Source organism: Etheostoma cragini, chromosome 6 (assembly GCF_013103735.1).
Source record: "Etheostoma cragini isolate CJK2018 chromosome 6, CSU_Ecrag_1.0, whole genome shotgun sequence".
NCBI classification, from domain to species: Eukaryota; Metazoa; Chordata; class Actinopteri; order Perciformes; family Percidae; genus Etheostoma; species Etheostoma cragini.
In genome coordinates this window covers 1757746-1783588 of record NC_048412.1, presented here as the reverse complement: position 1 = coordinate 1783588, position 25843 = coordinate 1757746, and the positions used below count along the sequence as shown (strand labels likewise).

Sequence of the window (25843 nt, the reverse complement as noted above, 5' to 3'; positions counted from 1 at the left end):
TTGGTATCACTGTGAGGCCTGAGATCCAGACAGCGTTGCAGTCACAGAGACTACAGCTGGAGATCACGCCAAGAAACCCATCTATTGAAGGAGAAGGTTTATACACATTGAAGAGAAGACAATGAGCTGGAGATAACCGTTACCAGGTGCACCAGGGACACACAGGCCAGCTCACGTCATGATAGAACAGCATCAGAATTGGCACCGCACCTAAATATACATACACGTTAGTTGGTTGAACAGTCCTAACATGTCCTAATATTTAACATGTAATTAAAAGCACATTGGCACGGTTTTACATCATGTCATAATTCGGACAAGTTTGAAAAATACACGCAACTTTCAAGCAAAGCAGCTACTGTTTATATATACAGAGGATATAAAAAGTCTACACCCCTCTGTTAAAATGCCAGGTTTTTGTCATGTAAAAACAGAACTTTTTCCACTTTTAATGTGACCTATAATGTGAACAATTAAATTGAAAAACAAACTCAAATCTTTGAGAGGGAAGAAGAAAAAATAAAAATGTAAAATAACTTAGTTGCATAAGTGTGCCAACCCTTAAACTAATACTTTGTTGAAGCACCTTTTGATTTTATTTAAGCACTCAGTCTTTTTTGGGTAGGAGTCAATTAGCGTGGCACATCTTGACGTGGTAATATTTGCCCACTCTTCTTTGCAAAAGTGCTCCAAATGTGTCATAATGCGAGGACATCGCCTGTGCACAGCCCCCTTAAGATCACCCATCATGTGTTCAATTGGATTCAGGTCTGGGCTCTGGCTGGGCCAGTCCAAAACCTTCATCTTCTTTGGTGAAGCCATGCTTTTGTGGATTTGGATGTGTGCTTTGGGTCGTTGTGATGTTGAAAGGTGAACGTCCTCTTCATCTTCAGCTTTCTAACAGAAACCAGAAGGTCTTGTGCCAAAATTGCCAGGTATTTGGAAGTGTTCATAATTCCCTCAACCCTGACTAAGGCCCCGGTTCCAGCTGAAGAAAAACAGCCCCAAAGCATGATGCTGCCCCCACCATGCTTCACTGTGGGGATGGTGTTCTTTGGGTGATGTGCAGTGTATTTTTTTGCTCCGAACATATCTTTCAGAATTATGATCAAAACATTCAACCTTGACTTCATCAGACCAGAACATATTTTCCAAGCATGCTTTTGGGAGACTTCAGCCGGTCTTGGAGGTTTTTCTTTGTAAGAAAAGGCTTCCATCTTGCCCCCCCACCCCAAAGCCCATTCATATGAAGAAAACGGGAGATTGTTGTCACATGTAGCACACAGCCAGTACTTGTTCCTTTGAAGTCGCTCTATGCCTTTTGGAAGGCTCCCTGAGCAGCTTTCTTCTCGTCTTTTCACCAATTTTGGAGAGACACCCAGTTCTTGAAAATGTTTTGTTGTGCCATATTTTCTCCACTGTGTTGCATGGTATATTTAATGCTTTGGGAATTCTTTTGTACCCTTCTCCTGACTGATAGCTTTCAACAATGAGATCCCTCTGATGGTTTGGAAGCTCTCTGCCGACGATGGCTTTTGCTCTGAGATGCAACTAAGAAAATGTCAGGAAAATCCTCCTGGAACAGCTGCACATTATTTGTGATTAATCACAGTCACTCTAAATGATGGCATGTGTGTAATGACTTCTATTTAACACGAGTTTGAATGTGATTGGTTAATTCACAACACAGCCACATCCCCAGTTATACGAGGGTGTGCACACCTATGCAACCAGGTTATTGTAAGGTTTTTATTTTTTATTTTTCAACCTCAAAGATTTCGGTTTGTTTTTTAATTGAATTGTTCACATTATAGGTCACATTGAGTGGAAGAAGTTCTGACATGATTTATCTTTATCTAATTTTTTTACATCACAAAACCCTGGCATTTTAACTGGGGTGTGTAGACTTTTTATATCCACTGTATATGGTTGGTTAATGCCTATAATATTCTGTTTTTGACTTTTGCTATATGCAATATATAAAAACTATTAAGAATGCAGTTAGAATCATATAGTAGGCCTGCTCAATTAATTGCTATAAAATTGCAATCTCAATTTGCCCTGTTCACAATTTAATTTTTAAAAAGGACAAAAAAATATTTTTTCAATGACTTTGACGTTCATTTAATTTTACGAGCATGCTGCATCACAAAAGCTACTACTTTCTTCTGTGAGTTTTAAACATAGAATGTATATCGTAGGTTGTACCTATTGAACTAGAATATCAAATCTAAGCCAAAAAAATAAATCGTGATTCATATTTTTCCCTGAATCACGCAGGCCTAATACATAGTGCTATTGGGTCTTAAGTAGCCAGTTTAACATGAAGTGTCTTCAAACAACTTAAGTTGTTTTGTTTGTGCTTGCTGAGCATGTGTTTATTGCCGTCCTGTGATTTAGTGATACAAACAACTGTGTTCATCATCTACTTTTCATGCCTGCAGGGGGTGGGAGTTAGATACTCCAAAGACACACTTAAAGTATTTTATGGGAGCAGATGGGACTTGCAAACTCACAGGCTAGCACCGACTTGCTAAGAGGCTTTGTGCTCAGCGAGTAACTAAGAGATGCAAACACAACACAGGATATAAAAACAGCTTTTTCTCAGAAGATATGACCACTCCTTACAGTGACAACCTCTTGGCCCAATGCATCTTGTGCAGTTACCTTTTAATAAAAGGCATTAGAGATGTAAAGTTGACCCTTTGAATACGGTTGTAAAAACAAGGAAGAAAAGTATGCTTTCAACTCTCTATTGTACAATAATGTCAATGTAGTGCACAAATGTCATGATCAGGACGGATTTGGGCTGTCACCTTTTATTAAGTTAACTTGCAATTAATTGCACATTTTTGTCTGTTCCAAATGTCCCTTGATTTCCTTTTGTCCCATTCTTTTTTCTAATTTTAATGCTTTTATCAACATGGAAAAGTGGACTGGCTCACTTTGTGCAAATGTTATTTTTTTTTTATATGGAAACCACATTGCCACATGGCCTACTGTAGTACTGTAGTTTACAAATCAGATGACTCACCTTGCTAGCTACCACCATGTGAGGCAGCTATCAGGGTGAATCATCGGATTTGACAACTGTACTACTTGGTCTGCCTGCATACTTTGCCACACTCATCCTCAGGACCCTTGTTCAAGATATCGTAATGCTTTAATTTGATACAGCCCCTCTAATGTAATCACTATATGGGTCGCATTCAAATTAATTGGAATAAATTATGCTAAAATGTTGTTTTGTCTTGCATCCTTGTTGATTGTTCGAGATAAATAAATAAATGAAATGCCAGCGGTTTGGTCTTGGACGGCTCTGGTTAGCCTTGATGGGGGACAGAGAGGTCACGTTGTGGAGATGTTACAGTAAGGGGAAACCACTGAGGGAGGCTTTATGTCGAGGTCCACAAGCTGTTGCACAACAGGACTTGTGTGCAGTGCTGTGGGAAGTGTCCATGCATAGTTAAAGAACTGATAAATGGGTTATGGCCCTGGCGAGCAACTGATGAGGAAAACCTGAGAATGAGGCTGAATCAGCAACAATTGACTAATACAATAATGATAGTGGAGATTTCTTTATACTGCTAACTGGCCAACTTAAAGCCAATGAAAACAAACATGGACACATGTAAGAACAGTCGGAAATGTTGGCTAACTGGCCATCTGAACAACAATAAAAGCCATTAAAACAACAGGGAGTATAGCAGTGAGGAATCAAAAAGCTGTTTTGCAGCATGTGCTCCGATGAGCATCTTTACACAACTACATCTCCACGAGCACTCCGTCCAAGCACGACAGGGAGATTTTCCACAGCATATCGTCTGAGCCATTGGTCTGGCAGAGGTAAACCAGCCATTTTGTTCATCCCGTAAAGAACAACTATTATATTTACTGGCGGGTCAAAATAAAATACACTCACTTTTTCTCTACATTTACAGCAATTTCTGCCCATGATTCCCTTTGTCAGCGAGAGGGTTGAATATATTTAGATCCAAGTATAGCTGGCGGCTGCCAGAATGGATCCCTCAGGAAACAGAAAGTTGGCATGTCCCTGAAGAGCATTGCCTTAAGGACCTCTCATGCTGAAAGACAAATCTTTCTTCATTTATCACACACACACACACACACACACACACACACACACACACACACACACACACACACACACACACACACACACACACACACACACACACACACACACACACACACACACACACACACACACACACACACACACACACACACACACACACACACACACACACACACACACACACACACACACACACACACACACACACACACACACAGAGAGAGAGAGAGAGAGAGAAAATTGTAATTGGCTGCCAGCAGTCGGATGTGCGTCCTATCTCACTGTCTCCACACTCACCGCATCTGACGGCCAGTTAATAAGCGGTACAAAAGACCAGCTTTACAGAGCCTTTTGCATGCCGGAAAAGCTTGACACCAGGTGTACAATCTTTTCAATTAAGAAGTTGACACAATGTCTTGGCTACTCCCTCTCTACAGCCAAGAATAGCACTGGCCCCAAAACTCTATCCAAGGATAACAACCCTAACAAAAGGCTCCTCAAACTCTTGAACACGGATTTACTACGCCAAAAGGCATGTCAACTAGTGTGAGATTTTTACACATGCAGCGATATATATCACTGCATATATGGACATAATCTAGGCTCATGGCAATACTTCTTATTAAGGTCTGCTATCATCAGATAGCGGTCCAAAGTTTGGGGTCACTTAGAAGTTTCCATCGCGCTCCATTATAGACAGAATACCAGCTGAGATCAGTTGCATTGTTTAACCAGGGCAGCAGTTTTCAGATTACATTATGTGCTTACATAATTGCAAAAGGGTTCTCCGATGTTTTTCAAGTTGTCTTTTTAAAACGATACCAGATTAAAAGCCGAATGAACCTTTCGAACACTGGATGAATGGGTGCTGTTAAACTAAAAACTACTAAAGTACACATTATCATTAATGGGCAATGTAGATATTGCATTAAAGATCAGCCCCCCCCTCAGCTGGTATTCTGTCTATGATGGAGTGTCAGGAATATACATACGTACACACACACACACACACACACACACATACATATATACAGTACAAACGCACACACCCAAAAAATTGTTATTTTAATATATTTGGGTTTTGAACTGCTGGCCAGACAAAACAGGCAATTTGGAAAAAAATCACATTGGACACTTTGAACTTGCGACGGCACCGTTTCACTATTTTCAATAATATAATCAATAATAATCAATGCCTGTAACCCTAGGATGGTGGTGTACTGTATTCCACCTAAACTAGTTCTGCATGGGTGGGTTGCTGTCCATCAAAACTCATAATGGTTGAGCCTCACCAGAGCTGCAGCCACAGAACCATCTGATGTCATGGCAGCCCAGGGCAGCTGTGCAGCACCCAGTACTTAGGGCACCACTGGACAGGGTCATTGAGGACATAAAGGGCTGTGTTTCTTATTTTATGCATTATACTTTAGAATGAATGTGAATGCATGGCGGAAAAGGGCTGAAGCACAGGCCCAACATTTCTGCCTGGGGAGGGTATCAATGTGGTATAAAATACTTGTATGTTCCTGTTAATTTTGGCGTATAACCTTGAGACAGGGCTAATACAGTAATAATTACATCAGTATTATTTTTTGTCAATGAAAAAAATAAGCCTAATACTTTTTCAATAAAGTTTACAGCAGCATACATCTGATCTGCACTGAATGAAGGGGGTTGCGTTGAGTCATTCAACTAACAATTACTTCCACCATTAAATCGATTTATTGTTTGGTCTATAAATTGTCAGAAAATCATAAAGAATACCTATCACAACCTATCCCGGAGCCCAAGGTGACATCTTCAATTTGCTTGTTTTTGTCCAACCAACAGTCAAAAACACAAAGATATTAAATTTACGATAATATAAAACCAGCTAATCCTCAACTTGAAAAATAATTCATAGAACGGACTGATTATCAACATTATCGTGATTACATTTCTAATAATCGAAATGAATGATCTCACTCATTCTATGATTTGCTAAATAGAGTGAAACAAACAGAGATCACACAAACTAACCCTTTTTATGCAAGTCAGAAAACATCTGCAACCCACAGGTTCATTTTAAAGAGGAGCCACAAACACGGGCAAAGTTCCTGCCAAATGTTGCAGATAAACAATGACAGACACGTCTACCTTTGGACACCAGCGGTTACTGGATGTCAGCTGGAAGGACAATACTCGATATTGTATTGATGATTTATCATCACACCAGTGTTGATTCCACCACCTTTTAGTTGTATTGTCTTATAAAAGCTTAACATTTGTTTTCATTCCGACTACTGCACATCTAGATTTTTGCCTATTTGATTCAGATTAATTAAAAGATAAAATAAAGGCTCTTAATGTGCAACCCTATGTAATATGCATTAGTCTGGGCGATTAGGATCATGGTGTAGCCTGGAATTAATGATGACAATAGGTTAATAAAAAAGGCTCTTTCTGTAATCATCCAGCCAACATGGGGAAAAAAACACTAGTGATACTTGCGTATCAGTGTACTGCAACAGGGATTTAACTGCCAAGTATGTGTGTGTGAGTGTGAGTGAGTGAGTGAGTGAGTGAGAGAGAGAGTGAGAGTTGAGGGAAAATTGGTTTATGGGTTTGACATCGACAGACATTCAAGAGGGCATTTAGTTGGAGGAAATGACAAGAAGAGATGTTGACGAGGCTGAGGTGGCAGGCCTGGCATTAGGCCCACTGAGCAGCACATAAACACTCTATTCCATTTCACGGCTGTGGTTTTAATGGGGAGCTACTTCTAGAAAATACCACATTCACTTGAGACGTCCCCACTTTGAGCAAACAATCTGTAACTGACTACTGCTCACTTCAAGTTGAAAGTCCTTTAGCGGCAGCACAATGCTACAGTCTCTGCCCTCAGATCCAATTGGACTCCTTGTTAAATTACTACCTTCCTACCACAATTTCATCCTGTGCTTTAACTGTTGGTTATAAGATTTGCTTGGCAGCAGTGGCAGCGTGGTGCTCACTGACAACGTTATATGTTCCACCAGAGGAGCATGACCATTGGACAATAAATATGCAAAATCCGAATGTATCCGGTGATTAAGCTGCAAAAAGCAGCCGTGTTGGCACAAGAGGACACAGGACAGTATAAGCCAAAATTCAACAGCCATTGCAAAAGCAGTGTCCTAAAAGAGAGTGGAGAGGACTTACTCAGTGTGAAGCTCCTTGAAGTCTTCCTTAAGACACACCACGGTTTTCATATCTAAGGGTATTTCAAAATATTAGAGTCTCTCATGCAAGTTTTGTCTACTGACACTTGCCAAGAGTGACCATGAAAGATGCCACTATTCCCCAAACTGTCTTGCGTTGTGCTCCTTCATTCATTTCAAAATAAATAAAAATGAAATGCCCACTGGAAAGCATCTCAAAGCCTTCCCAAATAAACTGTTTTGATTTGGTGAGTGCCATAACCTGAATAAAGCTGCGGCAACATAAACTAAGAGTCAAGTCTTACCAGCTGTGGAAAAAGTCCTGTTTATCAGGCACCAAAGAGAACCACACAGTTCAGAGGAACGTTACCTTTGCACCACGATAAACACACCTACAGTAATTCCAATTCACAACTTTTCAAAAGGCAACATTATTTATGCCAAATGATGGCTACACAGTCTGTGACCAAAGATAAAAATAAAGATATAAACAGACCATGATACAAGCGTATTTTTTAGAATATTGATCAATAGGTAACAGAAAAGAAATGCCCCAAAATGAAACTTCTTTTAATTTTACAGTTTCTCAGCAGACAAAGAGTGTGAGACTCTTCCTTTACTTAATGCTGTTCACAGTTTTGAGCTGCATTTTTTCCAGACTGCTGTGTTGGGGAGTGCATGTGTGTCTCTGTTACCTTACAAACAGTTTCAGTGTCCCAGGGCAGGATGGTCTGTAGATCGATGAGCTCGCAGGACACTCCCAGTTTCTCTTGAGCCATTTTGGCCACCTCCCTCATCACATGGATCTAAATGGAAAAAGAGGAAGAAAGCCTTTAAATCTATTCAGCTAATGCAGTTTAGTTTGACTAGGATATCACTCCTGCTACAACATAAACTCCTGTCCTACATTTGTTGCGTATTAGGTCTTTTAATACTAGTAGGCGTACTAAAAAAAAATCCGTTCTTTTCCCTAGAATCAATATTTTTGGACCACTAATATTTTCTGTTTATAAGTTAACAATGACAGCAACTACTACTACTCCCTTTCCAGCAAAACAGAGGGAAATCAGAAAATGCAAAAAAAATAAAAAACATGTTCTTTACTTCTTTTTCTACAAATGAAATTCATGCCATACTGACTGACACAGGATGTGCATCCTTCTTAGAAAACACATATCATGAGACAGAAATGTCTCATGATATAATACTGTCTCTAGAATGGTATTTTTCAACTTTTGTTTCGTTAAAGAAGAGAGCAAATTGCAATACTAGGAAATCGCATTACCTCTAGAAACGCAATAAATGAAAAGCGAAATTCAAATTGAATGCCAATTCAAATTGATACCCATGTATCGTGAAAGAATATGATCCGGACAAAAGCATATGGTCCCAGGCCTGAGGCATACACTCAAAAAAGTGACTGGCATTATACATGCTCATGTTACTTCTGATGCTGCAAGCAGAATAAATGCAAAATGCTACTAATGTTACTAACTAGTGGCAAAACGCTACCAACTAGTCTTAAAATCATGCAAAATTGCTCTCAATATCCATTGTACAGCACTGCAATATGCTATACCATATTGAGATAGTTGAACTATTGTAATTGCATCATACACTGCATTAGAAGTTTGCTTTGAATTTTGGTAGTTTGACAAAGAAAATGTGTATTACGTCACAACCCACAATGTGAAATTATAAGAATAGTTTCAGAGACGTACTGTATATTACACATGTAACAATGTATGATAATATTAAAACTCACTGTTCAAACAGGTTTTTTGTAATTTAACATTCATGTTAGCTATTCCTTAAATGCTCTACAGGAGGTAAAAAAGAGAATCGTGATAAAGCTTTCTGTTTCTTTTATGTTTTTGATGTTTGTTGGTTGCTGAGGAATGCACAGCCTTTCGGCGATCAGTGCCTCATAAACAGAAAGTTGAAAATAGCTTTTTAAAACTCAAAACATGTGGTTCCCATTAATTCATCATTTGTGGACCTAGTTCATGTTTATTAGCAGGCACTCTGGGTTGCTTCAAAATAACCACCACCGGGATTAATCTGAATTATCACAACTAGAAGAGTTTTCAACAGTCAAGCCAGTTTGAAAGATCCAGGCCCTGGGCTAAAGCTGACAAATTATCTGAATAACTGTAAGCATTTATTATGGAACAGAGATGCCATTACATTATTTCCAGCCGATGAAGTGGATCTTTCTGAGGGAGAAATCATTGTTAGAGGGACTGTTAAGAGTAGGGGGAAAACGTCCTCTGTTTGGGTCATCAGAAACTCAGGACTGGGCACTCATCCTCACTCTGTGAAAGTTGTTTTCTATTCTCTCATCAGCACAGGGCTGACAGATGAGGGGAGTAATGAGGTGGGAAGGAAGAGTGCCATTAAAAAAAATAAAAAAATGGGACCCCACGCTTTCCACTACTTAACTGGATCCCCGTTCTTCTACGTCCACCCTTCAACAATAATACCGGATTTAATGGAGACATTTTCCTTCAAAACCCTCAGACCCCCCTCCTGTGCTGCAGGTACATTATGGCCTGGATAAGCCTATTGAAGATGCCGGGTACAATCAAAGTCAGAGATGACTCCTGGTGAGTTACAGGCACTGTGATACAGAGCGGCAGAAAAAAAGTCTCTCTCGGATGAAAAGAAAGGCTACAATGGAAAGCGTGCGGCAGACGTGCTTGCCAAAAACAGCCTTGATGATGTCGAGATGTCTGGGCAGATACAGCCACAGGCTGCTATCTGCAAAACCCCGCTGGGGTAGAGAGGGGGCTTGTGATACACTTAAAGTTAATCCACTGCTTGCCTCTGTGGCTTTAAACGTCATTAAGTGGAGATGAGACTGGACTGCTTTTTTCCTGTGGCCATGGAAAATGATCCAAAGATAGACGACAACTTTATACTGCTCATGTAACCCACTGAGTCTGCCAGTGATGCGCAGGAACGCCTACCTGTGTCCCCCAGGCAACCAGAGTGACATCACTTCCTTCCTGTAGGATCTCGGCCTGCGAGAGTGGGATGGTGTAGGGCTCCACGGGAACCTGCTCCACTGAGGAAACACACACACACACACACACACACACACACACATCCAGTGACAGATTAATATTACATCAGTGCTAACACATTAGAGGCAAGATCACACGCAAAATAAACATGGGTCAATTCTGAACACAATGCAACCTGTGGTTTCCATGTGAAAGATTCGGAACCCAAACTGACTAGACCATAAATAATAGAATAGATGACAAACGGGTGAAATGACAGACCGTCAAAGAACACAATTACTACACTACAACATTTTATCTGGCCCATTTGAAATGGTTTTTCCAGAACCTCATCTCTCCCCAAAGGCCGAGTCCATTTATCAGCACAATCTGAAGCTTTACAATGACCTAATGATATCTTTTGCCAGCAGCAAGCTCATAAACCTGTTTAATCTTCACAAGCAAACATTGTTGGGATGGGATATCAATTAGAAAAGGGGCCGCATAAAGGGGGCAGTGGTCCAAAAAGGGGGGCCTTGCAGCCAGTCTATCTTTGAACGCAGGTCCAACACAAAGAGCATGTAAAAATATGGCTTGAATAATAGTTAATCATGTCTTGGAAAACTGAAGCATGGTCATGGGAATCATTACAATACAGAAATGCATCATGAACCCAATCTGCAACGACCTTTAAACTTGCAGCTGAGTAACTAATATTTATACTGCCCAGACGCAACATCTTATCACTAAATGCAGAATTTTACCTATCTTTGAATCTCATTCACCATTATGGTTTTGGCAGCAAAACTCGCAGAAAATGGGATTTTAAAGTGTGAGTGGACTCTGAACAGAACTGCTGAAAGCATTCTTACATGGCAATGCATGAAGTCAAATTTACAATTCAGCAGAGTAATAATACTGGGTTTCAGAGCTTTCTGGAAACCTTAAAGGACTTCCATGATCCTTTCAAGCCTTTGAGAAGCTGTAAAGGAAAGAAAAATTGCCCATCCTGACATCTCACTATATTAAAAGAACATAAAAGGCTTGAGTGAATCATACGCAACTCTTGATTTAGGCTTCCAGACGAGACAGAAAATAGGCCCTTGGAGTGGAATAATGAAGAATGTTAAAATTGAATTATAAAAACTAGGTTATGGTGTAATAAGTGTAATGCCAGGCCCGACAAAACAGCATGGCCTTGATGAGACATATGTGTGATTTTTGTCCTCTTCTGCACCAAAAAAATAGAGGCTGCTGCAATTACAACATGACTTCATAATCCATGCACAGATCATTGGAGACATGTGGACCTGGAACAAGAGCCGGCTCACTCTGCCCGTATAGGAAATCAAAATTACTCCTGAAACCCTGCCGGTACTAATAAAAACCCCTGTGTGAGATGGATGAGATTGTCATACAGCTTTCAAAACATAAATACCCTTTTCAGCTAAACTAGTCAGAAACAAAATAGGGGAAGGGGCCATGTGTAAGTGTGGGTGGAACCATAAAGTGATATGTTTCCATAAGCATCTGGTCAGTAACAGCAGCATCCTCTTGAAACGTGTCAACACCGATCTATATCTGATCTTTTTCTTGTTCCTAACTTCTATTGTATCTACAGTATGTATTATATTTGGCATCAGTTCTTTCGGAAATGCTGCAAGGAATTGCAAGACCTCTCTTACATACAGCTAGGGCTGCACAATTAATCGAATTTTAATCGCGATCCCGATTTTGACTTCCTACGATCAAATTTGCATGATCGAGCGTTTATTTTTTTAAAGCGCCATTTCATGGAACGCTCCGTTTTTTTGCAAAGCCAATCTACCGCTCCATAACCCCTGTCAGGTCATGTGCCAGTCAGTGTTGTTCACTGCACCCCGTGCAGCTTAGTTTCTAGATGGAGACAGTCACAGAGGACAGAGTAACGGGAGTAAAACTCAACAGATAGCATTTGTCTATACGTCGGTCTTAAGGTTTACCAGTTTACCAGTAAACGCAACATTTTGTTCCGTCTGTTTTCAGACAACAGCAGTGACCAGTGCTAGTCGGTGCTAGTTGCGTCTGTTTGCGACTTCCCGCTGGGAACAGACGCACGCACGGAGGCCGCCCGGATCAGCGTCCAAAGCCTGGCTGGGTGGCTAGCAGGATGCCTGCTTTGGCAAATCCTCCGATGCAGAGACAGAGATGGACACAGAGAAAGAGGTTTTAGCTGATAGCATCCCCTTTACTGCCGTGTCTACTCTTATGCTCACATTCAGAACCCTGAATGGCCAGACTGGCAGAGTCAGCAGGAGACTGAGGAGTTGATTTCTCTATCCAGATGAGGGATTCTTAGTCATGGTTTGGCCGCTGAGATGGTGCTAGTTTGACCTCATCTTCTCCATGTTTATATTTTGTTTTAAAAGTAGCTAGCCGAGCTTAGCAAAGTCAGCAGGAGACTGGAAAGTCAATTTCCCGCTAGTTAGCTACAGTTGTTTCTTTTTTGCCTTCCTTTTTCTGAGTAGTCACTACATAACAAAGCTCTACAACCAAATATATAGGATGACTAAACTAATGTTGCGGTGAGCAGGCCTTAAAATGTATACATGTTGCGTTTTGATTTAAATAAACTCAAGAACTGAGGGAGATGTGATGGTTGGAAGCACTTCCTTTGTGCGGAGAAAGGGTTTTTAATGTCAGACAGCACTTTTACATGAGAAATGTTTCGGACAATGATCACTAACCTACTGCCATAATTGAAACAATCTCAGCAGTGGGCTGTATTTTTCCCCAATCTAATCTGTCTTTTATCCAAGCAGTAAAATTAGAGGTATTACCAATCTGTTCTGGTTGTGCCTTTCATTCCTATAAAAAGGGCTTAAACATTATCTTTAAGCCTCCAATGCTGTCTTAATCAAATTATTATCAAGTAGTGAAAGCAGCGCTGTTTTGTAACAGCTGCCAAAAACTGTTAAGAGCTTTTTACGATTTGGATGGACACCTTTTTACAGTGGCAGCCTGCCTAAAGCCATGCTGGCCTTAACACTGTTGTTCCCTCCACATAGGGAGAGGAGGGAGAGAAGATTCAACACTCAGCCCATTTAGACGGCCTGCTTCACACTTGTGGTCCTGTTGATCTGACGCACATTGTTTGCAGTCAGGCATATTATTTGTTTGTCTTGCATCACACCTCTAAAAGGGAGAACATTTGCTTTCAATAAGGTGACCACGAAAACAAACAAGCGACTTCTCTAGTGCTTTTAACACCATCCAGCCTTCGCTGCCCAGAGTGAAGATGGAGAGAGCTGGAGTGGACCAACACCTGGCTGCATGGACAACAGACTTTCTCACCCACAGACCACAGCATGTGAGGCTATCACTGTGTGTCTGACGTGGTGCTCTGCAGCCCAGGTGCCCCTCAGGGTACGGTGCTACCCCCATTGCCACATCCAGAAGTTCACTGGTGACACAGCCATTGTTGAATGTGTTTTTGAGGTGAACGATCTGGAATACAAGATGGTTATCAGGGACTTTGTCAGCTGGTGTGAACTCAACCAGCTTGAGCTCAACACCAGCAAGATGAAAGAGATAATCGTCAACTTTAGGAGGAAAACATCCCACTTCTCACCGGTGAGCATCAGGGATCGGACATTCAGCTACTGGAGAGCTACAAATTCCTCTGTGTTCACCTAAACAATAAACTGAACTGGACTGGACTGGACTGATAACACCTGTGCACTCTACAAGAAGGGCCAGAGTGGCCTCCATCTGCTAAGGAGACTAAGGTCTTTTGGAGTGTGCAGGACTCTCCTCAGGACTTTTTACGACTCTATGGTGGCCTCTGCCATCTTTTATGCTGTGGTCTGCTGAAGAGGGGTCAGCTCGGACCGGGACAGGAGGAGACTCTGTGGTCTGCTGGAGAGGGGTCAGCTCGGACCGGGACAGGAGCAGACTCTGTGGTCTGCTGGAGGGGGGGCAGCTCGGACAGGGACAGGAACATACTCAATAGACTGATCAGGAGAGCGAGCTCTGTCCTGGACTGTCCACTGGACCCCATACAGGAAGTGGGGGAGAGAAGGACGTTAGCCAAGCTGACATCCATCATGGACGACACCTCTCACCCACCACACGACACTTGGGGGGGTCCCTTAGCGGCTCCTTCAGCAGCAGAGTGATACACCCCCCCTCTTGTTAATTGATTTATGTACATCTGTAGATATTTATATTTGTCCATTCTGAGTACTTTGTAATATTATTTATATCATGATTACTTGGTTTTGCTATATCATTTAATTATATTTTATTCTATTAAATTAAATTTCACGTCACTTACTTACCTACATAGCAATATTTTTGGTACTATGGTCATCTCACTTTACTTAAAATACTTTTTATATAATGCCCCTTTACATTCATTCACTACTTTTTGCACATTATCTGTTTTTTGCCTGTTTGTTGGTTTGGTTTTTACTGTGGAAATACAGCTGCTGGGAATTTCCCCATTGTGGGATAAATAAAGTATTATCTAATCTAATACGAGGGCCACCGAGGCGCGATGTGGAATGATGTGCTAAGTTACATGTCGACTTCACATACAATCGCGCTTACCTGCGGCTCTGTACAGGATCTTGGGCTCAAAGAATATGCAGGGGTTCTGGTCAGCGATGCAGGCGAGGAGCAGCCCTTTGGCCTGCACTGGACTACGGGGTATTACAACCTGTGGAACACATGATGCACTTTATTGGAACCGGTAAGGATGTTACAGGTGCCCTGCCTGATTGGCACAGACAGTTAGCCAATGAGAGCCTAGCTATCAGCATCCTTTACCCAGCGCAACGGGGCAATAGTTAGTCATGAATAGTTATGAGCTCAGGCAACCCGTGTAAACAATGATGAGGTAATAAATCAAGTGAGAAGTGGGTCCCTTTCTCATATACTTTTACAGAAACAGACCTCCTTTTGCAACCACACGTGTCGCCCTCTGCTGGAATTCAGATAGCTTGCTGGTTTAAGGCACTTCCTCATTTGCATCACTTCGCCGAACCGGATGCTTTTTCCATTAATATTAACAGTCTATGGCTGGGAGCTTCATGGAGACAGCTAAAGTTAATGTTGGCTACCCTACAGCTGTCAGAGATAGCTTTGACTTCATATGTTACCTTCTAACAGCTGGATTCTCAGTAACGTGACAACCTGCAAGAAACAGGTTGCTTTTAAATCACTAAAATAGTAGCAGCAGCACCGTTTGCCTTAGTTATCAATGCTGTTAGCAACGTGGCTAACACTAGTGTTACTTAGTTTATGACACATTGTTTGGGCTGTGCTTTTTAACATGACGTCATTGTGTTAACCGAGCAACGTTAGCCTTTACAACAAGGCCAGGCTGATGTTCGAAGACCCTCTAGTGGACGGTATGTGTAACAACCACCACATGCTTATAGTGGTATTGACGACGCATAAGTCTGAGTAGTGTAGTTCATATTTATAACAGGCTGCATAGGAGCATTAAATATTATATTATTTGAACATTAAAAAAAAAAGGAAAATGGAATTCCAATGGTTTTACAGAGGAAGACTGGCAGCTCTATTGTCTTGCTGATATTGCAACTGTGTCAGATATTGAATCTCTTAATGGTATTTAGATCAGAGTTGGGGTATCATGACAAGACTGGACCAAAGCTGAATGGAGCCTGTCAGACTGTGTGGTGGGACCAAGCCTCAGATGGAGCTAATAGTGCTGATAGTACGCACAAAAGATGAACATTTATCAGTCTGACCTTTACTGGGAGACAACCTGTTTATTGCTCTCAGTGTTGGTTACTCACAGTGGATGAACTGTAGCTGTAAAGCATACAGTCACTGCCGGTCTCTGGCATATGAGACACTTTGATGATGATTATACAGTATTTATACAGGATATTTGCTCAGTGAAAACACAAAAGCAGGGAGGGACGTTACATCTTGACATTTTAACTTGTTTACTTTGAGCATATGCTACCTGCTATCAGCGTTCAGAGAACAGTGTAGCAACACATCTCTATGAAAAGTAACAGTTTGGTGTCTGAGAGAATCATTTTTCTCTTTTCACACATTTAATCTCAGCGTAGCGGGCTCTCTCTTGTCTTTTTACTTGCAGGTGTGTTTAGCGTTTAGTACCAAGTTTATATACTACTCAAATTTATATGACTGGACAGTTTTAAAATGTACAATTTTGCACAACAAAGTCGTTGCCCAGTGATCAGTTTCTCTTTTTTCCTTCAGAATTCTGCTGTGTTCCTTAGGGGTGGGGGGGGGGCTGAGAAGACTGGCATGGGGAACATTCCATAAAACCATCTCTCACTGCATGTAAAACCAGCTGTTAACAGAAAGTTAACAGAAATAAAACCATGCCAAGCTCTTGGTATGGTGAAGGGTATGTGATGATATGGGGTTATCTTAATTCCAAAGGACAGGGGACCTTTATCAGCATGCATAGTATCCTGGATCCATGAAATAACTGGCCATAATTAATACAACTCTGCCTGCATTATAGGAATTTAACATAGTGGTGTCTATATCATGCCCCCTATATTTTAAGAAAGAACTATTGACCATACATTATTAATTCACAAAGAAAAATGGTGTCATGAAAGGTTGGATTTTTCCTTCTTCCTTTAATTTAGGTATTAAGATAAATTTCCAAAATATGATTTTTTATTTATTTTTTTATTCCTCTTTTTAGTCAACTTAAGCAGGGCTTCCTATACTCATGAGTAGCACTGTACCTTCAGGCTAATTTTGAGATGCTGTTGCCGAGATACTCCTTAAACAGACTGATATCATGAAATGGCGTATGAGTGACACACCAATTTGTGTTATCAAGACACATACTCGCTTTTTAGCATGTATATCAACGCCGTTTGGCCTTCATTGACTAACATTACCTTGAGATTGTGTGTGAATAGACGCCGTAGCGAGTAGTACGAAAGGGCGACCATCCGAGAGGAAGGTTGGTCGGGGGTGATGGATGGGTAAAACACAGGACGTCACCCAGGAGACCAGGGATCCCATCTAACGATTGAACACTGACCTTGTAAATGTAAATGTAAATGTGCTGTATTTATATAGCGCTTTTCCAGTCTTAACAACTGCTCAAAGCGCTTTTACATCTACAGGAAACATTCACCATTCACACACAATCATACACTGTGGCCGGGGCTGCCGTACAAGGTGCCACCTGCTCATCAGATAAACATTCACACACACTCACACTCCGATGCGCAGCACCGGGGGCAACTCGGGGTTCAGTGTCTTGCCCAAGGACACTTCGACAATGACGGCAGGGGCGGGGATCGAACCACCAACCTTCCAATTGGCAGGCAACCGCTCTACCACTGAGCCACAGACGCCCACACCTTCAGAAGTATTTGTATGAATTGTACTCATTTCCCCCATTCTGTGTTTTCTCTCTAGATGTACTTTCAGTACTTTGGTTGTATTGGCCTGACTATTCCTAATGACTAAAGATTTGGACTGCACTTCACTAATTACACCACTCTATACACTCGGTTTTCTTCATATTCTGCTACAACACTTTTGTACATGTTTTGGGACAAGGCGTGACATTTTAAAATTGCACAAACAAATACATAGGAGAAAATATAGAAATGGAAACAAAAACAAGTGGAGATTTTTAATGAACCACATGTCTGACCTTGATGCCAGGGCAGTGGGCGAAGAAGGCTTCAGGGCTTTGAGAGTGGTAAAGGGAGCCGTGGCCGACACACCCCCACGGAGCCCGGATGGTGAGGTTGCCGCAGTCAAACAGGTTGCCAGAACGGTAGCGGTACTTGGCTGCTTCATTGACTATCTGGAAAGAGAACCATATCATTCAGGTTAACACACATTAATAGTTGACATAAGAAGATGAAATTTTACTTATTTTTATGGAGCACCTGGGTTGTTGTTGCAACCGCAGCAGATTTCGGTCTCCAAAAAGACAATTACAATGTGTTGTAAACATTATGAGGTTCTTTAAAGTGCTCATATTATGCTTCATGGCTTTTTCCCTATTCTTTAATGTGTTTTATATTTTTTTCGTGCACGTTATAGGTTTATAAAGTGAAAAAGCCCAAGGTCCCTCCAAAAAGGGACTTACCATCTCCAACAGAAAACCCTGTTCACCAACTGCTCCAAACAGCTCTACTGCAGTCCAGCCTCGACTTCAGAGACAAACGCTTGTCACTTTGTAACACACGTTATAATGTTCACCTAGCTGCTAGCGTGGCACGCCTTCATACTCTGCTTCTGTCTGGCTAGTAGTCCTTACCTAGGTACTGTCAGGGCACGCCCTCATACTCTGCTTCTGTCTGGCTAGTAGTCCTTACCTAGTTACTGTCAGGGCCCTCATACTCTGCTTCTGTCTGGCTAGTAGTCCTTACCTAGGTCTGTCAGGGCACGCTATCAAACTCTGCTTCTGTCTGGCTAGTAGTCCTTACCTAGGTACTGTCAGGGCCCTCATACTCTGCTTCTGTCTGGCTAGTAGTCCTTACCTAGGTACTGTCAGGGCCCTCGTACTCTGCTTCTGTCTGGCTAGTAGTCCTTACCTAGGTCTGTCAGGGCACGCTATCAAACTCTGCTTCTGACTCGCTGGTATGCATGTTTGCGTGAGTTTCCCGCCGAGTGCTCCAGTTTCCCCCACCATCAAAAACTAGTTAGTGCCCTTGATCAAAACACTGGCTTAGATCTGGAGTCTGGTCCCGGTCCTTTTAGGGTAAAAAGAGGAGCTGAAGCAATGCGAAACAAAAATATGGTGTTTTTGGAAATTGCAATGTAATATAAACCTATTCTAATCCATATCTAAAAATACAAGTACCAACCTGAAGGTGAGCATAATTTGAGCACTTTAAGTGTATGCAGAGTTAATCAATTGCAGATCTATTTAGCAAAAAAAAGCACCCTAAAAAACAGAGTGCTCTCCTTTGTTTTATGAATAAATGAATGGAGAGTGGATGGACACTGCATGTGCCGATCCATCCTCTCTGCTATTCCCCTTAAAGCTTTCATAAACCTTATTTTATTTTTAACAAGCAAAATCCTCTACAGTGTCCGGTTCCTTTTACCTCTTCCTACAGTTTCTAACGCTGGTCTTCCTCCAAAAAGGTGTCCCAAATTTTCCTCCCTGAAACTCAGGTGGGCTGTTAATTCAGCTTTTCTCTCTCTCTCTCTATCTCTCTCTGGTCAGTTTCAGACTGAACCATTTTAAGCGAGTGCACAGAAGGAGGATCGGATCCACTGCTGCTCTAAATTGCAGGGACTCACATTTGTCTTGTGGAGGGTGAGAAGACACTAGTGTCAGCTTGTATGCATGGTTAAACAGCTGCGCTGCGCTGCCCACTGTCCTGCTCAGCCAATCCTACTCTAGAGTAGATGGACATGGATAAGAGCTCCTTTTGTTAAAGATTTTACCCAAATATGAAACAATAAACATTTCAACTTGAGGTCTGTGTCATGCAGCAAGGAACATCATATGCAATTGAGATAGGCGGGCGCCCAAATGGTTCAGCGGGTAGTGCAGGCGCCCGTATTTAGAGGTTTACTCCTCGACGCAGCGGTCCTGGGTTTGACTCTGACCTGCGGCCCTTTGCTGCATGTCACCCCCCCCCTCTCCCCATTCATGTCTTCAGCTGTCCTGTCAATTAAAGGAGAATTCCGGTCGATTTCAACAAGTAGCTCTGTTGTTTGTAAATGTGGAGGTCTGTCAGTAGTGAGTAATACTAAACCAATCGGTGCTGCCTACAACGCGTTATAGGCAGCAACGTTAGCACCCAACAGGTGTAAACAGGGCAAGTTTTAAACCTGTTTTTAGCCTCTTAACATGTTCAAAATGTCATTAAAAGTGCCCCCCCATGTGCAGTGATTCCTTCTGAGGGAACACAGTGAATCTGACTGCTGGAGATGTGACAGAAAGGCATAACAGTTGTATTAATCCATACCTGTTTATTTTCCGTTTACAGTACACACTAGTCAATTCCCAAACTCTTACAATCTAATATTCCAAAATGTATTTTTTGCACAAAAAACGATTTTCCGTTGTTATGTCCTTAGTAATGACTGTGTAGAAACAGTGGAGCCAGGAGAGCTGCAAGAGTTCAAGAGCTATTGAGCATGTGTATTGGTAACTAAGCAACAGTGGGCTCTTGACCTGCTGCAGCCGGCTGCTCTGCTCTCATAACTCGGTGTAGGCAGCACCGATTGGTTTAGTTTTTCTCTCTACTGCTCGCACTCCAAATTCACAAACAACAGAGCTACGTGGTGAAATTGATCGGAATTCTCCTTTAAAAAGCCTAAATGCCCAAAATAATATTTAAATGCAAATGAGACAGACGACGAGAGAAAAAAAGTCTAACAATTGTGGCAGCCAGGCTAGCAAACATTTTTCCCCCATTCATTCCTTATGTCTTTCTTTTTTAAGTGTTTCGGTAGATACTGAATTTTGATTCTTTTGTATGGATGTCTCATCACTCCTGTGCTAATAAAATTTCATATACGTAGGGAGTTTTCACATTTATAGTAGTGAGAGAGTCAAATTGATGCAAACCAAAGATATATTACATAACCATACTCTTTCAGTTATTCCTAATATTCTCCAGGTTCAGTGAGTAAAAGAGTACAACCTAGCTTTACATGCTTCATTCTTGCAACAGAGAAATAAGTAGCATAGTGTTTTTCAAACTATACGTCGCACAAATTAAACCATTCGATTAAAGACAGCTGGGTTTTTATTACCTTTAAAAGACTGTTTTTACTCTGGCCTATGACTTAATCCCTCAATGCCTTGGCTAGCCATACACTGTTATTTCCAGGAATAGTTAGGTCACGTAGATGTCATCACTTAGCATGTGAGTGGTACTATATGATGTTTTGTCTCTAAAATAAGACTAGCTGTGCTAACGGGGCACAGCTCGTATTAATTTAGAGACAAAACGATTGATCAAGACAAAAAAAAAAAAAACAGCACATAACTTGATAATGGCAGCAATTGTTAGTCGCAGCTCTACTTACCTGGTCGAAGGCAGGATAGATGTAGTCAGCAAACTGGATCTCAGCGATGGCTGTGGCACCAGCAACAGCTGCACCAATACCGAATCCCACAATCCCCTGCTCACAGAGGGGAGTGTTGAAGACTCTGTCCTTACCTGGGGAAACGGGAGTAGAGGAGGAGGATGAGAAGACTCAGAAGCCAAAGTGCTAGTTATGGAAGACAACGAGTGGCTACTGGGTGAGGGAGCTAACTGTTGTTTCAAAAGTTCACACAGAGGTTTAAGCTGTGGTAGCCACTAACCAGGCTCATTTTATTTATTTATTTACCTGGGACCACTGATCACAGTTGTAGAGGGTCTCTAAGGAATAGCAGGCTTTTTTCTGATGACAGAGCCCTTGCCTCACACTTCAGTGATGAGAACACTCTTAAAAATGCCCTGCAGTCCTAAAATAAATGAAGTGACAAGCTGACGCCTCCTCGGCTATAGCAAACCAAGCCTGTGATGAACACACAACATACACAGAGTAAAAACAGGAAAAAAAACTTCTTCCATTCTTCTTCCATTCTCCACCCTATAATCTGAAAAAGAGCCACAAGACTGGGACTCTAAAATTGGGTTAAGAGTGTTATTTTTGCTCTCATCTTTGTGTATTTGCCAATCCAGTCTTTTTCTGTTTTGCTGGGAAATGTGCTTCTCAGCAGTGAAACTCTGCCATGTGCCCCGCTCTGCGCTCACAAAGTTCAGTTAGCAACCACAGCACCAAAACCCCTTAGAGCAACGAACAATTAAGAGATCAAGCTTTTACGCCGTGCCATTCAGACTGAAGCCAACCTCAAATATGCAGCTTCATGTGAAAGTGACAGTAAGAAACACGTGTGTGTGCTTCTGTGTGTCCTCAAAGCAACGACCAGTAAGTCAATAAATGACGAGAAAAATACAATTGAGACATGTAACAATAACAGCGTGTGACAACGAAATGTATCGTTGCGTTGACGTTTGGGCCTCAGTTCACACGAGTCTAAAATGCATTTTTAAATAGACATGTTTGGGCAACGTTTACAGCCAGTGCTGCCTGGAACCAACGTTGCTTCTAATGAAAAAGGCTCCACACATTAGTGAGAGGGAGAGAAAGTCGGAGCACAGGGTCAACGTGTGCTGTTGTTTTCAGAGAAACAGCCCTCAGAGGCAGCCGGCGGCGGGAGAGCTGGACCTCCGAGGAAAGTGCATCCGCCTCGTAAAAGGCATTTCATACAGTGTCCGCCCTGCATTAACCTCTGGTCTGTATGATGCCTGTGGGTGGCAGAGGTGTGCACCACCCCTGTCAATACTGAGAGGGATAAAAACAGCTTTGCGCCTGTCACTATACACAAGGATGAGATGGAAAATAATCAGCCCTCTCCAAAAGGTCAGCACTTCTGACGTCAATGAAAACAAAAGGCAAAGCCAGCAACTGGGGGTGGATTTAACACTGCTTGCTATTTAAAAGAAATATACGTACAGTGTCCATAGAAACTTAACTGAAAATGACTTCAATGCTATACCATAATGAACAAGAAAGAAATGTTGTGCTGTATGTGTAGTTTTAGAGGATCTGAATTATACTGGAAACACATTTGGTTGCGTCCTGCTATTTGGAGAGACTAAAGAGGCAAATGGTTGTCCCCAGTTTTACTGAATGAGAAAAAATCCATTTTATCCATATGTTAGAGATTTTTAAATAAAATCAAGGGGAAATTGGTTACAACCGCTAACTTTTCCTCTACTAAACATCAATCTTGGGCATAATGCTCACAGCGTATTTTATTGAAGAAAGCAGCTCAATGCCATTGCCTCGTCTTTGGTCCGTTCATGTTTAATGTCTGACTGTCAACTGCAGAATCAAACAGGAACTGCCAGTTTCTTTTGAAAAGCAAATCCCCACTGACTGTTACCACGAAGAAACATACATGCCTAATGTAATGAACTGCAGATGCAGTGCTCTGTGTGGGTTCAAACGTCAAAGCAAGTGGCAGTAGCAGCTACATCCCAAAACGCCTTTTCCACTGAAGACATTTTGACGTGTGACAGCGGGAAAAACAAAGGTGTAAATAATAAAATGAATGGGGACAGAATTCCATTTAGCTGCTCCAGTGTCAGGTTCCTGGTGTTGTGCACGCTGGCTCAGCAACCCTGCTGACTGGGACACTTGAAAAGAACAGAGCTCTCATTAATGTTATTGGTAACACCTGTGATTTTACTGCTATGACAAGTCACAATGTCTGCGGTGGGAAAAGAGCCTATCAGTGGAATGACCTCAAACATGTGTTTGGTGTTTCTGCACTTTAATTACTTGCTACTCCTCAGCTGACACATATGCCAATTCTGATATCGCTGTAATAAAATAATATCTGCCACAACGGCTGCCAGCTGGAACAAAAGAATCCATAGAAATGACAGCAGCATCAGTAATTCAGAGCTAATTTACCCTATAAAAAAAGCCTGACAAGATAATACAAAATATTCAATGGGCCTAAAATACTATTTTAACAATATCCCTACAAATTCTCAGAGGCAAAATCTGAACAAGAACAAATCACCCAGAGGGCTAATCGGCCTTTACTAGGCCTACCTAGCGACATTAACTACTATCATCTTTTCTACATGCAATTGTACCAGTAAGACATGCTTGGAATGGGAGTAGCCTTTAATAATATTATGATCATAATAATTACTACACCTGTGCTGTAACATGTCAAAATGTCTGCCTGGCTGGTATTCCTGTAGGTATACTATCATACACTGGCTTTGTCTCAAACCGCCTACTTGCACACTTCAAATACTTAGTTGTAAGGATATAATGTAGATAACGCAAATCAGTCTATATTTTCTGTGTGGAACGATCATAGACAGTTAAAGAAGTGGGCCAACAGATCTCGTTGTTCTGGACTGAGATCAGTGAAGGAAAATAGAAGAACTTTTCCGGTGATGGCTCAGCGTTACACCTCCACCTGAGCTTAAAGACGCAGATGTGACGTGAGCCACCTGTCTGAAAGTTGTAAGTCTCCTGGTAGCCGCGCCAAGAGAAATCTCAATCATTCCTGATTAGCAGAGACGGAGAGCTCAGGTATGTGTAAGGAGATAACATAGGCACAGGCTAATTATTGCTAACTTACATGCTAGTTAACATTAGCTCCTCATTTGCATACAGGAAAGCGGGCTGGAATTTGGGTTTACAGGTGTTGCGTTTATCATGTTCATCCCGCTCATCATTCCTGGAAAGTGTTTTATCACAAGTGTTCATTTTGGGACGTTACTAACCATCGACAGTGGGCACCACGGCAGTAAGTGATCAGCGCACGTTAGCAGTGTACTGAAGGAAGTATGTGGAATGAGACAAGGCCACTGAGTGTTTAATGTACCATTTTACATTTAAGCAACATAATCAAAACAGTAGATTCCAAAACAAACTCACAGCAGTGAGCATTGAAATGCTATATCAGCTTACTGCGTCACGTTTGTACGGCTACCCTGCTACAAAAGGACAAATAGGTGCAACCGGATCCTTGTGGTCCTCTCGGCGAACAGTAATGAGACCCTGTGAGGGAGGAAGTGGTGGTTTTTGTCGCAGTCCTCTGCTGCCCTCTAGTGGCATAATCGTGTAGCACAGGTGGAAGAAAGAAGAAGTAGCAGAGGTGCTTTTTTTTCAGTCGAGCCTTTTGAGTGGGTTGACTCAAAGAGGAATGAAACAGCTTACCATATTTGTCTCTGAGACCCACTGTGCATCGGAAAACTCCACCAAAGGCAACGTCTTCCCCAAAGATGACTGCAGATAAACACACAATAAAATCAATGATTCAATGGCACTTAAGATTCTGTTCTTTAGCATGTTAGAACAGAAAAGGCAAGAACAAGTATGTCCAAAATTGTCCAACATTTCTCTAGTTATGAGAAGTTAGGATTTGAATATTTCCTTAAATGACATGATCCCACAGCTGGCTACATCAAATTAATTCTATTATAATTATGCAATTAGTTCCTTTTATGAAGATGGCTTAAAAAAGTTGAAATGCAATAACAGACAAACAAGGAACAGATCAGATTATTATAGCAAGAAAATCAAATCTTTTGAAAGTGCAATGTTTTGTTGGATACATCTAACCTGAACAGACGTCAAGTAGGAAGCTACCTTATTGTAGTCCAACATTTTGCATGACTTGTATGCTTACAAGTAGGGCTATGAAAAATATTTTAAAGTCCTATTACATGCTGCTTTTTGGATGGTTTTATATAGATCTTGTTGGTCCCCTAATACTGTATCTAAAGTCTCACTAAAATAGACCTTAGTGGTCCCCTAATATAGTATCTGAGGTGTCTTTTATATAGACCTTAGTGGTCCCCTAATACAGTATCTGAGGTGTCTTTTATATAGACCTTAGTGGTCCCCTAATACAGTATCTAAGGTGTCTTTTATATAGACCTTATTGGTCCCCTAATACAGTATCTGAGGTGTCTTTTATATAGACCTTAGTGGTCCCTAATACTGTATCTGAGGTGTCTTTTATATAGACCTTAGTG

At 41.5% G+C, this 25843-nt stretch overlaps 1 protein-coding gene across 2 annotated transcripts in view; it reads right to left on the bottom strand.

Annotated features, from left to right (window-relative positions):
* bckdhb (branched chain keto acid dehydrogenase E1 subunit beta) overlaps window positions 1-25843 on the bottom strand; it is a 61657-nt gene that overhangs the window by 33128 nt on the left and 2686 nt on the right. For both annotated transcript variants that reach the window (XR_004657017.1, XM_034874445.1), the window contains exons 3-8: window positions 25023-25091; window positions 21309-21442; window positions 17959-18114; window positions 14874-14982; window positions 10248-10345; window positions 7974-8084 (exon numbers count right to left, since the gene is read on the bottom strand). Coding sequence is in view for 1 of the 2 variants with exons in the window: in XM_034874445.1 (XP_034730336.1) it covers window positions 7974-8084; window positions 10248-10345; window positions 14874-14982; window positions 17959-18114; window positions 21309-21442; window positions 25023-25091 (677 nt within the window). In the remaining variant the exon portion in view is untranslated. The remainder of the gene's footprint in view (window positions 1-7973; window positions 8085-10247; window positions 10346-14873; window positions 14983-17958; window positions 18115-21308; window positions 21443-25022; window positions 25092-25843) is intronic.